Source organism: Aplysia californica, unplaced genomic scaffold, assembly GCF_000002075.1.
Source record: "Aplysia californica isolate F4 #8 unplaced genomic scaffold, AplCal3.0 scaffold00247, whole genome shotgun sequence".
In the NCBI taxonomy this organism is placed as follows: Eukaryota; Metazoa; Mollusca; class Gastropoda; order Aplysiida; family Aplysiidae; genus Aplysia; species Aplysia californica.
The window spans coordinates 952,494-969,317 of record NW_004797517.1 but is presented as its reverse complement, the minus strand read 5'-3'; the positions used below and the strand labels follow the sequence as shown (position 1 = coordinate 969,317).

Below are 16,824 nucleotides of genomic sequence, written 5' to 3'. Positions count from 1 at the left end.
TCTCTGAGCTGTTTAGTTACAATCTGGTTAATTAATTATCCACCTCTATATGTGATCCTCCTGGTAAAAATCAGTCATAGGAGGGAAATTTCAAAATTTAGTTAACTTAATTTTCAAAAACTATCACCATTTCAATACAATTTTGGGAAAAAATGAAGTAAATACGACAATATTTGACGAAAATATGGAACTTTTAAGTATGCAAGGTGCGGAAACAGGAAAAGGAGAAAACGGGCTCCGAGGTTGAGCAACATGTTTCCATAGCAACGGGGGTCTTAGAATTGAGATAGAGACTTGAAATTTGGCAGTTATCTTGGCTATGCCACAACAAGGTAACACACAGAAGTCGAAAACTATTCATTAACAGAATAAAAGCTTATTGCCAAAACAAAATTTGAACGAGAATGGTCTTCACGTCAAATGCAACAACGGGTTAGCATTGTAGGCCCTACTAGGTACCAGAAACTAAATTTTCAAAATAGCTTTATGTCAAATTTATCTGTTCCATATGAAAGACATGTGTCTCCTGTGAATTTTACTTCTCCGTCAATTTTTAAGAAAATGGCAGCTGTTTTAATTTGATATATTATAATCGACTAAATTCACTAATTGGCTGCAACCCCATGTTTGACAGATAATAAAAGAGTACCAAGTGCACCAAACATCTTCACTTTAACAGAGTACAATCACTATAACATAGAAATGGAGCCTAATTTTTTTTATTGACTATGAGATCATTACAAATCAGTATTTTATTGCCTCAAACACGATGATCTGTCAATTAAAAAAAAACCTGAGAGTTGTTCCGGCCGGCACCGCACCAGTCTCCCACGGCGAGCGAGTCGGCTCTAACTGTAGTGTACTGAGTGCTCCCCGGAGTTTCGTGAGAGGATTGATGCAAAATAATTCCAAGCCGATGACTTCATTCTAATAGAAAAAGAACTGTTTTTTTTATTGGTACATTTTTTTGGGTCGTTTTTTACATAATTCGTGTTAAAGATGAAATTTGTACGCTTTTTCAAAGGCTTTCTATTTAAATGCCAAAGGCCAAAAATATACCACGGGAAGCCCTGTTCAAAACTCTAAAGAAGTTGTTTGTTAATGAAAAGGGGGTATTTAATCATCACTCTTTCTTCAAAGCATGCGAATGCCTGGGTGTCAGTTTTTGAACCGGCAGACCTCGCATTCTGTCTTCGAGGGGCTTTGCTTTCCACAACGATTCTCTAGCTCCAAATACTCGAAACACCCCCCCCCCCCCCTCCCAAAGAAATTGCACTATTGTAACGGGGAAAAAAGCTTAATTTTTTCAAGGTGTGTTATAGTGAAAGAGCAAAGAAAAAGCGATCTGACTTACCTCGATTTCACCGAAACCACGTGCTTGGAAATTCGCGGGTCGGTTTACGCGTCATGTTTACGCTTCCTAATTATACGTTTGCAATATCACTATAAACACGCGAGTACACACACACATGCACACACATACATACACAAACATACACACACACATGCACAGAGACCGCCTCGGTGGCCTCATGGTAAGGAGTCCACCTTGGGAAATCTAGAGGAAGATCAACCTTTAAAAAAGCCACTCTAAAACACAATAAAAACGAACTTTTAAAGTCAATCAAAGTGTAAAACTGAAAGATCAACAGCCCATAACAGAGCTAGCTTACACTACAGTTAGCTGTTTACGTAAACAAGCTTGAAGTGGAATAGGAGTTACCGTTTTTAAGAGCCCTCAAGCGTTCATAGTGATGCTAAGCTGATTATATATTTCAGACCATTCATGTTCGAAAAGGGGTCTTAATCTAAAAAAAGGGTCGAATGAAGGAAATTGAAGCAATGTGGCCATGAGGTAATGGTTCTATAAATAATCTCACAGCTACACCCTAGCAGGTCAAATGTTCGAAAGGGTTTGAGGTCCAAATTCCTTTATCTTGTCACCCAAGCTCACAACAAACCACACACATACCTCCAAAATAAAATATTTATAGTCGATTATAGTTGTTTATTTTGATCTTAAATGAAACAGAAGACATTAAACTTTCAATAGATCCAAAAAACACAAAAAATAATGGAAAGTCACTTTATAGGCTTTCGAGCCTCTTTGCACCAAATAGCACATTGCGTCTTTATTACGACTGATTTTGACCAGATATTCAAATGAGTGCATAATCAAACATTTAAAACCTTATTTGTCACATTTCTAATACGTCTCTTTGCAAACAAAGATTTGCATGCGTCCACATGTAACAGAATGAACATTATTAAGCGATATAATGGCTTTTTAAAAATGATTATGCCTATTTAATTTTTTATTTGCATATAATTAACAAGGTATTAAGATTACAACTTTAATTCTTCCATTTTCTATTTTGTTACCCCAAAAAACTTAAACTCACTAATTTTCAGCTTATTCCATTCATAAATGCAGTGATGTTATGGGTTTTCAATACAGTGGCTGAGTGGAACTTGGATTCAATGAGAACTCAGATTCAACGAGACGAGATAGACTGGCCAGTTTTTTTTCAATAAAAATAACCCGGATTCAACGAGCACTTAAATCAGCGAGCTCGGATTCAACGAGGTTGCTTCCAGTGAACAGCCCCCACAGATGTGGCTTTGCTCATTTTTTCTCCCAGAACAAACTTTATCTATTCCCGGAAACCATCCATTGCACCTGCATCGTGAACCATTATTCACTTAGCAGATTGCATGCGACCAATCAGCGGCCTTTTTTCATACCAACTCATGCGTTGTTGACACACGCACATGTCTACTCTGGCATGCGTCGGGGTCGGATGGGCGGCCTGCACACGTGTGACTGTGTGTCCGTGTCGGGGATGGGGGGGGGAGCACTAGTGGTCCGGGCGTTGAACATCGAACGTCGCAGATACAAACGCGTCAGTCTTTTTTTTCCCCTCGGCTACTGATCACTATTACAAAGATAAGCTAGCCTTGGCATAAATCTACATAATGAATTGTGCGCTGGTCTATGGAATCAAAAGTTGCCGTATGCTGGCTCTACACAGCAACACAACTTTTTTGTAAACAATTGAGATGACACAGGCGTGTGCATTTGAACGAATCGGGTTTTTTTTTTTTACACAGCTCATAATATGCAGGCATTTCAGGCACTACTTGTGATTTCTCTTTATACATTACTTGCTCAGTGCCTGTAACTGTAATTATCTACACAAAACCTCCTGTTTGCTATAACGAACACTGGGTGAAACTTTAATTTCCAAAGTAAGGCCATATCAGTAAGCACAGCACGAGTTCCACTGAACATCTTATCAACAGCATTCTGTTCTCCCGTCATCATCATTCACAATCCTTTTCACCCAACATCCATCATTTGTAAACAGTCAGACCTGTGTAAGATGGCCACGCATTATCCATCATAAGCAGGACTGACCAAAATGGAAGAAACCAAACCATTTAATTGTGAGGTCTCTACTTGAGGTGGTCGCAGGCTTAGGACTTCCGTACAGCTTTCAAACAACTTTCTCACGAGAGGACTTTTCTTTGATCACTTTCATAATTCCAGTGGTGTGATAATTTGTCCTCACTCCGAGAACTGATTCTTACCTTGTTTTCCTCTCTCCCCCAGGCCCAGCGCATGCTCTCTAAGCTTGGGGTCCAGAATGTTGGGAAGGTAAGAACCCATGAGTAAAGTTCCTTCATGTCGTGAAGTAGATATCTCTTCTACCTCTACCGCATGTACATGTCTCCTTTATTTTTATTTTTTTGGTCTTCATTTGCCCTCTGAGCTAAAATTACGTGATTTGAAATTCTTTTTCCACACTTTATTTTCAGCTTTCTTTGCTTTTTTTCCATAAATTTCCTTTCTGAAGTCCGCCCCCCGCCTAAGTATTTTGGCTATTACTATAAAGTTAAGTTCTGAGTTTATAATAGAAAGAGGTAGAAGAAGCTGACAGTGTAAAAGGGCACCTTAGTGTCTTCTGTGTGGTGTGACATATCAAGGTCTGTTACAGGATTGATAATCTTTATTTGTTGTGTTATGTGTGCATGTTGTTAATGCTTGAAGCCATGATATTATGAAGTGGCGTGCTTTGAATGAAAGTGGTGAAAGGTTAATGTCAGTTTTTGGGCACAAGTTTTTTACCTGAGATTTTGATTTTACTGTCTTACCTTTTATTGACAAGAGTATTTCAGGGTATGACACCTTGTTTGAATCATGGTCTGCTTGCTCTGCTGTAAACTTTTATTTCTTTTTGTCTTGTTTGGCTGACCGCTGAGGCACCGTAAGTTGAGAATTAGATAACTACACAGACGATAAAAAATTTTAATCTGAGTGATGTCAAATTTTACTTTTCCTTTATATAGAATATTTTCTCTCTTAAGTGGATGGTTTCGAGGGAAACCAAGTGATACCACTTCAAAATGACATTTTATTTTAGTTGAGCTGTTAATTAATGGTCTGTGAGGAATGCAAAGAGTTCTGTTCATCTCTGCCCTCAGCTGTCGGACTATGAGCTCTGTGTAGCTGCCAATTTGCTGGATCCTCATTCGATGGAGGTGACATGGGGCAAGATTGGAGGCTTGGAAAACATCATCCAGGAAATCCAAGAGACTGTTATCTTGCCCTTTCAGCGAGCTGACCTGTTTCGCAACTCTAGTCTTTTGCAGCCCCCTAAAGGTAAGGCAGATTATGTGGTGATTTGACGTTTGGGAGTAATTTCAAACTGTTTTCAAGGATTTTATGACCAATAGTGAAAGTATTCAAAGGTTACTGACACCACAAATTTTACTTCTAACACCCAGAGGGTAGAAAGAGGTTTTCTTGCTAAGCGCTCAAACTTTTAGGCGAGTGGAGCCAAGACTGGGACCCTTCTTCACTTGTTATTTTAAAGGTGATTAGTTTTACATAATATGTGTTGTAAATTTCAGTTCCCACTGACTTGTCATTGATTTAACAAAATACTCCATAGATGGTTTGATTTTGTGAGAGTACAGGTCTGAACAGACCTTTTGTTGATATATGCAGAGACCTGTCAAAATTCTAATAGAATTTGCTACAAATTGAAATGTGCCCTTGAATTTTGTTTTACAGTCTTCTTGTTTTTTGGGTTTTATTTTTTCAATTGAAAAGGTTATACACAGGGCATTCCCCCCTCTCTTTTGGAGAATCATAGATGTTTAAACAATATTAACTCTTGTAGTAAATGAGACCATTCAAATTTACTTAGGGTAAGTCATTTAGGCACAGACTTCTTTTCAGAGGCTGATGTCTAGTTTTTACAAATTGTCAAGAGAGCCAATCTGTTGTTTTGGAATAGAAGCGTTTTTGATGAGATTCTTCCCTAGCAAGAAGTATCTTTCTCTTCAGGTATCCTCCTTCACGGGCCTCCGGGCTGCGGGAAGACAATGATCGCCAAGGCTACAGCCAAAGCGGCAGGTGAGAGTTAATAAATACTTTCTTTTGTGAAGTTTGTATGTGTGTGTGTGTGTGCGCGTTCGTGTGTGTGTGTGTGTGTGTGTGTGTTTATGGTTTTATCATTCCCTCATTCTGTTCTCATCCAACTTTAAAGAGACTTGGGTGATTGGTGTTATTGAAATTTCTATTTGTCTTCCTTATTGTCTATGGTTTGTTCTGAAAGTGCTCGCTGTTGGCAGTGGTTGTGAGTAGGCTGTCCTGAAGTTTATTTAGGCTTGAGAGACTACAAATGAATGTTGGGTATTGTTCAGTTGAGTACAAACTTGCACAACAGAATATGGGACAAATCGAATATCATTGATTGACTCAGATGGTGACTGCTGAACAAGGAAATAGGATGTTTTTAGGGACCTTGAAGATATGTTTTTGCATATGAAGATGTATCAGATGTGGAATGTAGGAAAGGGTCCAAAGTCACTGAAGCTTGAACAGGGAGATTGACCAAAACGATTTTTTTTTTTTATGAATGTTTTTTTTTGGTTCAAATTTGAAATTAAAGATTATCAGTCTTTACTGAGCATGGAATATGTCAGGTGCAAGCTTCTGAACGTAATGTACACCTGTGACTTTGAAAACCTGGTTAGCAACATACAATACCACTGTAATATTTTTTTTTTTCCAAATCTATTTTCTTAACACCTGCATCACATAAATGATCAATATCCAAAGAGTATTTGAAATATCTGAAAATCAGAAAAGCTTTATGAGCAGCTTGACCAGAAATGGTCTTTGTACATAAAAATGCTATAAAGAAACTAAAAAAGTCAGATGTTTATTTGTGCTTTTGTGTCTTTTCTCTGGCTCACACAGACTAACACACACACACACACACACACACACACACACACACACACACACACACACACTCATACACACGCACACAATAATGATTCACCCCAGAAATTTTGTTATCCACATTATTTTTTAAAATTCTTTCATGACTTCATATGGACTTCGTCGTTTGATTTATTTATGTGCTCTTTCTTACTAAGCTTTATGTTTCAGGTGCTCGCTTCATCAACCTGCAAGTGTCTACCCTGGTGGATAAATGGTATGGAGAGTCACAGAAACGTGCTGAGGCTGTCTTCTCTCTGGTAAGATAAAGATAAGATGGAATAAAATTCACAAGTCCTCAGTCTGAGGAAACTGACAGTTTGCTTTCACATGTTTTTAGTTTTGAAACATATGTATCATGTGCATTAACTCACTTGCGACTGGGCCCTTTCACCAGTCACAAGCGTTGAAGACTGGCGTTTTTGGGGGTATTTCAATAAATCACCACAACTCTCAGAATTACCCTATTGTAATCATATTTTGACACAGTAAAGTAACATTCAAGCTTAATCTAATACAAAAAACTAAAGTTGTCTGAGTCTAATACTTTAATTTGTATGATTTTTTAAAAATTGGCATGAATTTGATTTTTCGAAAAATTTCCAGAGACGTGACAAGTAGAATGAAATTCACTGCAACAACAAAAATAAAAGTTCAAAGTGTTCTGGTTTGATTTGTATACATGTGCGAGTGTTTGGTGAAAATATAAAAGCTGGTCTGTGCATTGATTCAGACCCATACACTGAATTGCATGAGACAGATGTACGGCACGACGTTGTGATTTCGTTGCGCGAAAAACAACACCGGTACTAGTGCTAGATCTAGCCCTAGAACTACGACTCGGGCCGTGTTCGGGTACATATCCAGGATCCTAACTATTAGACACATCATATTCTGAGACACTAGAACTAATAAAACGCACAGAAGTATAGAAAACGGCGAAATTATGTGATTCTTGTTCATGCGACTTCTTCGACCGTTACTACGACGCGACTGTCGGATTACTATCAGCTGTATAGAAAAAAACATAGCGCGAGTTCCGGTCTGTTCAACTCCAGTTGGGGTCACTGTCCTTCACCTTCAATAACTTAAAAACTACCGGCCCCAGAGATACGAAACGAAGTCTAAGTAGCTCAGGCTTGGCCAAACAAGGGTACGAGGCGGGTCTCGCGATCCGTGCGTGATTTGTAGAGCGAAAAAAAAATTCCAAAGTTGGTCATGCAGGGCTTGTGAGACCCGTCGCGAGCGTCGCGGCGGGGGTCACGCAACTGTTGTGTGACCCGTCTGAAGTGAGTTAAGTAGGAACTATTTGATATGGTTCGTAAACTATGCAGATCACACAAAATTGTTTTCATTTCATCACTGATCTTTTTATTTCAACAGGCTATCAAGCTGCAGCCAACCATCATTTTCATTGATGAAATTGGTATGTACTCTTTGCAACTCTTCCCCGATTCAGCTCTATTTCTTTAATCTTTGTAAAAATTTGATGGTAACATGTATACAATGTATAAGCCATTTTTTTTTTTTAGGGGGGGTGGGAGGGGGTTGGTGGAAGTTAATAAACTAGTGATCTCCTTTTCTGGGATCTCCAGTATTCAGACTTCTTATAGTTAGGAAGTGCTGGTCAGAATTTCAAAAACATGCAATAATTCTCAGTAACCAAATAGGAGCTATATTTGTGCAGCTTACATGGGAGTAATATTCATTGTTATCTATGCACATTCTGTGTCTGTTATTCCGTAACAATCTCCCAGTAAGAAAACTGGTGCCTTTGAAGTACCAATTAAGCTCTTCATAATTGTTGTATGCGAAAGACTTTCTTCAGTTCCCAATCTTTGAAGTCTATTTTATCAAGTATCTTTGTTTTTTCTGGTGGGATGCTGTATCCTTATCAGACTGCGCTGCCCTTACAGGCAGAGTTAATCTGACCCACTTTGTTAGTTATCTAAATTGTGTTGAGGGGAGGCATAAAACAAGTGCAATAATTTACAACCAATCAAGACAAGAAAAGAGATGTTAGAAATACGCTGTTTGTTATATAATTCATTGACGGATTATAGGGCTTTTCATAAATAACAACCCTCCAAGTTTATTTTTTTGGGGCTTAATGAACACAAAGAGGAATTGCTGTTTTTAAATACAGCTGTCCTACAAGTGTTTGCTGCAAGGTTTGTTTATTTTTATTTCTTCCATGTAATCTGTCCTTTTTCAGATTCATTCTTGCGTTCACGTTCATCCACGGACCATGAAGCCACAGCTATGATGAAGACACAGTTCATGAGCCTTTGGGACGGCTTGACGACAGACCCGAACCTGAGGGTCATGATCATGGGTGCCACCAACAGACCTCAGGATGTGGATGCTGCTATTCTGAGACGTATGCCCAGCCAGTTTTACGTGGGGATGCCAGTAAGTTGCTCTTCTTCAAGACACCAGGTTTTTGTTAACCTTTTAAAATTCTTGACTTAACATGTATTTTAGAAAAGTGACCATGCTCTAAGTATAAGGAAGGACTTTGTAAAAGACAGTATAAAGTTATTAGTACCTCTGAGACAACTTATCAGAGATTCTCAAGATTGTTTGTAGAACATTGTTCAAGACTTAGTCATTGTTTGTTTTTCTTACTACTCTTCTGACAAGTCTTTCACACTGTTGCCTTTCTCTCTGTCATTGTGGGTGGTTGGCGGGTGGTGTGGTGTGGAATGCTCCTTCTTTCCTATCAAACATCTATTGTCCTAATCACTCCTCCTTTTTTGTGTTTATTACTCTCTTGAAACACCTGTAATCTTCGGCACTTATATGACCTTATTGTGTTCATCATCATCATCATCATCATCATCATCATCATCATCATCAATACCTTTTACCCCTGGCAGGGTATAGGCCACATACAAGCTCGTTCCATTTATCTCTGTCCTGGGCCAGCCTTCCAAGCTCATTTCAAGTGAGCTTCATCTCTCTCATGTCCCTTTCCACACATTTCCTCCATGTTTCGCGTGGCCTACCCCTGCTTATTGTGTTGCAAGTGCCGTAAAACTCATACTAAAACAATCTCTGTCATTTGCTGTTTCTGAATATTGCTATGCTTGTGGAATCTGTTTGCTCTTAACTGTGACTAGGTTTCTTCAGACATCTTAATTTGGGTGGTTGGAGGAACTCTGGTAGATCCTTTTTCTTTTCTTTCCCTCTGTTGTTTTTGCGTGTCTAACTTGCTTTGTCCCTATACAAACTCACCATTGTTGGGTCGAGATGCTTCTCTTTACTACTCCCTAGGGCGGTGCTACTGACGGAAGTGTCTTTAGGCCATTTCCAAAGGGGGTACATTAACATGTTCTTATGCACAGTAGAATTGTAAATGGGCTGATTCAACAATGTCATGCTCATAACTGTGCCTGAACTGCAACAGGGAACTGCTGCTTTTTCTTTCCTTATCCTTACTATCGTCATTCTTTCCTCTACTTTTTTGTATGTTTGTCACACTTTTGTGACCCGCTATTTCCGGGGTGCCTTAATAGTTGAAGCTGACTTTGTGCTGTTGAAGCTAGAGAGGTGAGCAGAGAAAGCTTGATTCCCTCTAAAGACTTCTCTGGTGACATCCACCCCTTGACGCTCATATGACCATATGCAGTTGCGAGCGCTGCAAAACCTCTACTACACTAAAACTAAGCTAGATTCTCTTTAATCAAACAGAAAAAAAATGTTGATTTGCTCCTTGACGTTTAAAAAAATATTTATGAGTATCTTCTCAGTTAAAAAGAAACTGAATTTTATTTTTCTCACTTTGTAGAATGTAAGCTCTTATTTTTCATGTTTTTGATGAAGCTTGAATGGGGAAAAATTTTCTTTTTTGTGATATGAAATTTCCAAAATACTCAAATCTCCATATTTGATTGTATTTGTTTTCATACTGTACTGTATAGTATAACAATGTTGTGGTATGTTAGCTGTAATTGTTGATGAACAGTCTCACTTCTGTACAGACACAGGTCTTCTACACATACTTATTCATTCGCAGAGTACCAGGCTGTACGGTGTTCATCTCATCACTTTAGGTTCAAGGTCATTAAACTCTTCTCAATTGATTGTGTACCATCCAGTCACTTCAGGCTCCACGAATAAGTTCCCTTAAAATTGATGAATGAAGAAAAAATTAACCGATCAACACTCACCACTCCTTTTTACAGGATAGTTCGCAGCGTGAGTCCATCTTACAGTTGATTCTGCAGCAGGAAGATGTGAGTACAAATAGGAATATATTATATTAGATGACATCGAAGTTCTCCTCTTTTCCTTTTAAAATCTTTACTTTCCCATGTGCCTCCATTAAAATCTTCTTTCTTTCCCCAGTGTATCCAATGATTGTATGTTGGTACGAAAAGAAAATGCAGTTAGTTATGTTTTTCCAGAAATGTTCTTGCTTTTCTCTTCAGTTCAGTTCTGTGACTTGTTTGGAAGTCTTTTTTTTTTTGGTACCATCTCTCACTAGTGGTTTTGTTTGAATCTTTCCTAATAGGTTTTACTTCATTCCTACTCCTTTATTATTTGTTCATTTATTTTTTGGGGGGGAAGGGGGGGGGGTAATACTTTGAAATTTCAGCAATGTTTAACACCTAAGGGAATCACGGGAATACTTGCAAAGCCTGACTGCCTCCTCTGGACTGTAGACGAAAATACTCATGAGCAAAATGACCTAGTTCTAAACAGAGGCCATTCGATGTTCCCCAAACATATTTGTTTTCTTTAACCCGTCGATTAATTCCGTTTTGATCTTTTGCTTCCAATTTTTGGCAATTGAATATGGAAAGCGATAGAATGAGTTGAATAAGGTTTTTCACTGAACTTAAAGTGATCGACGAAATTTGTATTGGCAAAGATGGTATGGACTTTAAAGCGTGTTTTTTTGGCCTGCGAAGGTTTTTTAAATTTTAAAAAGATTCTACCATGGCTTAAGAGTTGTAAACTGTTGCAGTTTTTGAGGGTTTTTCACTATATAAGTCTTTGGTACTGTAAATGTTAAAGGGCAATTTACTCTATAAAAAGATCAAGATCTATTGTTTTATCCCTTTTCGGAACAGTTTAGACTAAAGCTTGCTATAACATAATTGATTACACGGAAACGACTTAAGCAAAAATGTTTTTTTCAATGAAAATGTGTTATGACATAGGGAAACATGTTCTTAACAGTTTGGTGGAGTCAAGTCTAAAATTACCAGGGGCAGAATAATTCATATTAGAGTAACTTTTATCTTGCAAAGTCAGAGAGGGGGCGGCAGCTCCGGCCGTGGGGAACTGAAAGTCAAGTGTAAGGCTGGTCCTGTAGGTGTTAAATTGGTAGGCTACTTCTGGAAATCTCTTGTTACAGTTTTGCGTTCTGATTTTTACAATTATATCAAACAAGCTGATCTGTGGGTGGTTGGCGGTTGCTCTGGTGTGGTTTGCTTCTTCTTTCCTATCAAACATCTATCGTCCTTATCTCTCCTTCTTCTTTTTTATGTTTGTTACTCTCTTGTAACACCTCTAATCTTCTGGCGCTTATATGACCTTATGCAATTGCGAGCGCTGTAAAACCTCTACTAAAACTAAAACTAAAACAAGCTGATCTACCTGATTGGATGTTATAGAGAAAGATTGTCTGTTTTCTGGTTTCGTTACTCAGTCTTATTTGTTCATCTCTTTGTAACTATCGTTTTATACATGAACCTTTTTATTATTAATGTATTGAGTATTGTTTTCATTTCTCCTCTTGGCTTTGTTCCAGCACTTCATGACCATCACCCTATGTCTTTATTCTCTCTTTCGCCCACACACAAACTACAAAAAAGAATTTATGTATTTATTTTTCAACTGTGAGCTTGTTTTACTCAATTTTTGACAATATAATATATATGTACAGACTGAGGAGCTGAACTACAGCCAGCTGAGTCAGCTGGGCGAAGGATTGTCCGGCAGTGACCTAAGAGAAGCATGTCGGTCAGCAGCTGTAGCTGTGGTACATGAGTACGTCCAGGCACATTCCAGGCAAGTGTCCACAATGTCTCTTTGTAATGTCAGCCTGTGTTTTTGTTTCTACAGAAGCTCAAGTGCATACGTGTGATTGAAAGGAAAGATTTTATAACAGACCTTGAGCCTGAGTGGACCTGAATGTCTTGTCGCGTTGCATACTTTTTTCCTACCTCAGCTCACTGATATATATATAAATGCCTGTGAGTGATGGGCATTTTCTGGTGGTCTGCCTCTTTCAACATCTTTTTCTCTCATTCACTATTTTTCTAAATCTGTTCCTGGCTCTGGTTGATCTTCCTTCTTTCCTGTTCGTCTGTTATTTGCTATAAATAACTAGCACCCTGCTTCATTGCACTTTTATGACCAGCTGGAAATTAATGCCCCGGCATTCAATAAGACTTAACCCTGGCTGTTAAGGAATTGTCATAGAGCAATAGAACTTGCAGAGTGTGATGTCTATCTTTCTGGAACATTGAACGTAGAATTTTTTTAAAATCCTCTCCGTACTCCCTAGGATCATTTTGTACCCCACGGGGTTGTATTCTTCACATTTTAGAATACTTCTAGTACGAAGATCTCTGAAACTTTCAGTATTTCTCAAAAAATCCTTTTGAGACTGCTATGCAAAGCGTACGGTTCTGATTAACGAGTAAATTTCCTCTTTCGAAAGTGATGGCACAGTGTTCCCACGTCGTATGGATACGATAGTAAAAGCACGACGTACGGATAGGGTTGATTTCGAAGACCAGTTTGAGCTTAAGAGCACTTTAAGTCAAGGTAGTTTCAAAAGATAGGGCCATTTTCAGTGGAGACAATGCTATCAATATAATCTTTTGAACATTGCCCTGTAATCAAATTTTTTAGTTCCAAGGAAAATTACCAGTGACAATTTTTTATGAGATGTTTAGTGTTTACTTTATTAAATATCCTTCATATGAAATTGTAAAATGTTGGACGAGGAAGTTAAAATCAGGCTATCTGTCCATCCTTGATAGGCCTTGAGAAGTGCAAGAAATGATTTTTGTTATGGAGAAAAATGTGGTTAAAGTAAAGAAACTGGTACTTGAAAATTGATGAGCAGCTGGTATGCAGTTTGCAGACGTAACAAATTTGAGCGTAGGCTCTATAGAAAGGACCCTTCGCAAACATCTTCACTTTTCTAAGGTATCGGAAAGTGGTTTCATTGACTTTTGACATCAGATCAAAAGCAGAAAAGAGCTGACTTTTGCAAAGAACTTATTAAATTAGCATCAGAAGTTTCAGTTCTTAAAATAAAGTTGTAACTGTAGATGAAACTTGAGGATATGGGTCATCATTTTGATCCCGAACAGAATCCTCTTTGATGTAGTGGAAAACTCCTTCGTCCCCTTTGTCAAAGAAGGCAGAGGTGAAACCTTCAAGTAGAACGGTTTTGATTTCCTGATTTTCGGGACAGCAAGGTTTTCATCATGATAGACTATAATAATATTTAGAAAATGACCTTTCGCACTTACAGCGCCCGTATGCGCCCGCGCCGGTGACCCCCGCTCATCCCTATAGCGCCTGAATGCGCCCGCCACGGCGGTGTTTGTTTCATTGCCGCGGGAGGCTTCTACTTTAACTATCATCAGAAGTTTCTCTTAGCTTTCTTTATAGAGGAAGAGTTCTGGTTTACTATGGTGTTTTTCTTGTTTCGCTAGCACAAAGAGTCACTTTTTGAGCGGGGACAAAAGTCGGAGGAGATTTTAGTTGTAAACACGCCATCATGTCTCTAGGATGCATGGGCGCAAAGCTGCCCAATATGAGTACGGCAGAAACAAAATAAAAACACCCAAAGAAAAGTCTTTTAGGTGCTTTCAAGTTTCCACCAGAGGCTTCAATCTCTGTGAATGTGTTGTATTTCTTTTGTGTGGATTACCTCTTTGTCAGTGGCAGAAACTTCGTGAGTTGAAGAAATGTATACGAGATCTAGATCTAGATCTAGACTCGGAATCCAAGACACGCATCTCAGAAAGACCTCTCATATCATTTCATACTCTTCTATTCCACTTATAATTTTGTACTAGTAATTTAGCTCATTCATTTTCCTTTCAGAAAATACTATTTTCATCATTATTGGTTTTGTTTGTGATTTTTATACAATTTTTTTAGTAAGGTACCCCTTCAATTTTCGTGGAGTTATTGCTCTTGTCTTAAGGATGGGGGGCCACAGCTGGCCAAGCCTGCTAAGTGTGAAAGGGTTAAAAAAATTTACCTGTGATCTACCTTGGCCAAGAAAAGATGAGGGAAGTTGGGAACAAAATTCTTCTTTCTGCACGACAATGCTCCAGCTTACACAGTAGTGCAGGCAACTCAGACAGCAGAGCAGTTTGGCAATTAAATTTTCCCTCACTCACCATGTTTACCTGACTTAACACCCTCTGACTTTTTTATTTTCTCAAATCTGAAAAAAATTCTCAAAGGACATTATTTCCATAGTGATGAAGAGGCGCGATCTTTAGTGGAGGAATGGTGTGCATCCCATTTGACGTCATATTATGCTAATTGACTTTTGAAGGTCGAAGATGGCAAAAATGCAAAAATGTGTCAATAATTTTCGAGTCGACCCTGCAAAGAAGTTGCAATGTGGGGGTCAAATTTCAACTTTTCAGCTGGCTTCTTTCATAGTCAGGGTAAATACTTTTTGTACACCCCTTGCAATGTTGCAGCTACTCAGATGCTAGCCATATCTGATTTCATTTCAGGGAATTGGAGCCCACTGGTAATGGTGATGCAGAGGAGCTTCGTCGCATGACCATGGCAGACCTCCAAACAGCCATTCACAAAGTGAAGTCTACCAAGGCTCTAAGCGCTCGACCGCTTGCTTTCCCACTAGACTAGCACTGTATGTATGTTTCTCGGAACATGATCTTGTTTTTATTTGAAAAGGGAGAATGGGAGTGTGATTGTCAGCCATAGACTTGTATTGTAATATCCTAGACCGTGTACTCTGGCGTGTTTCTGGTTCTCTATGGAATGCACAATTGGACTTGGTCTAAGCCACATGAAGGGTGAAAGATGGAAAGTACAGTATGCACTCAGCTATAGTGAAAATGGTGTTCGCCTTTCATTTGGTTGTAATCCCATAGCCTATGGTGTGCACACTTCGCAGTGTCTTTATAGCGAGCAAAGAATTTCGGCCATGACAGTGCATGGTCTAGGAGTAGTCTACAAGTCTATGGTTTCAGGTGTGTGAGAACCACCAAGGTACCCAGGTGTTGTTTGTTGGACGAAGAGTGAATATGGCTTGATGAATGCTACACAGTTCTGTTCATGATATGCATTATCAGAGTGCATGGCTATTGTTTATTGTTTTGTTAATGAAATGGTGATAGTGAGACTTATAGTTGTTTGAGTGTTTCCACTGCTTTAAATAGCTTATCATGTACATCTGCATTGTACTAGTATTTTTTATGAATGGTTTTGGGTGTGCCAAATCGTTCCCAGCAACTTGACTCAGAGAGTCTTTTGTAGGATTACCAAGCTCCAAGTACCTGATCTCAGATTTTTGCGTTGGCCAAGCTCCAATCGTATCTACGAGTTGCGTCACACAATAAATTTCTCCTGTGCTGTACCACTCACAAATATAGTTATCAAAATTGTTGTAGTACCGTGGTCTCTGGCTAAAAGCATGCACTTCGGGTGACAAGAAAAGCGCGCCTTTTGCGGACATGTTATTAAGCATGTTTTGAAGGGGAGTAATCTGGGGTAAGTATTCTGTCAAATTTAATTGATTAGTACCATTGATATTACTTAGCATCTGAACTCCGCCGGTGGATTGTGTCATTGAGTTGAGCTCACCTCAAGATGTGAAGTTTTTTTACCAACAATAATGACGTCTCTCCTAATTACGGCACAGCCCTCTCACACTGTCTGTCTGCCACCCATGGCAAGTCGGTGACTTTCCTCAAAGCGTAACTGTCTCACACCTTGTCTTCTCCTCTCTAGCAAGGCAGCAATTTCAACTAATAAAGGAGGGCATGTGGTGTTTGCTTCGCTTCCATCAGTTCCAAGTGAAATGAGTTATTTTATGGTTGATCTGTTTCTGACACTTGTGCAGGAATGATCGTGCTGTTAGGTGGAGTTGAGTAATAATTATATTGGAAAAAATTTTAGTCCACCGCGCCAGAATGCTTTGAAATGGATCATGCTTTTATTTAGCATGCTGTTAACTGGAGACCACAAAGCTTTCTTTCAGTCTTGGAAACAAAAAAATCAAATCGAGCAAAATTTTGCAAACATGGTGTGTTATCGAGAAAATCCTTTAAAAAGTTTTGGAGAATTTCAGAGACCACTCTTGATTTATTGACAGGTGTAGTGTGAATGGCGGGACTTAATTTGTCTTTTATTACTGATCTGTGGTATTTGTCATGGACAGTGGTGCCAGCAGGAAGTGGCCTGCACAAAATGATGTCTGTTGTGAAAGTACACAATGTGTATGACTTTGATTCCCCTTTGTTTTTTTGCTCCATTGTCATAGTTTTGCTCTGGGATAAGTGATAGAA

At 38.8% G+C, this 16,824-nt stretch overlaps 1 protein-coding gene across 1 annotated transcript; it reads left to right on the top strand.

The window, feature by feature from the left end:
- Positions 1–3,613: 3,613 nt before the first annotated feature.
- LOC101851418 (ATPase family AAA domain-containing protein 1) lies at positions 3,614–15,659 on the top strand (the record flags this gene model as incomplete). The annotated part of the gene is given in 9 exon segments (XM_013083662.2): positions 3,614–3,658; positions 4,486–4,663; positions 5,354–5,422; positions 6,467–6,555; positions 7,679–7,721; positions 8,511–8,707; positions 10,483–10,533; positions 12,192–12,316; positions 15,025–15,659. Coding segments are annotated over 9 exon segments (933 nt in total), but the record flags the coding sequence as incomplete, so codon positions are not given.
- Positions 15,660–16,824: the final 1,165 nt, after the last annotated feature.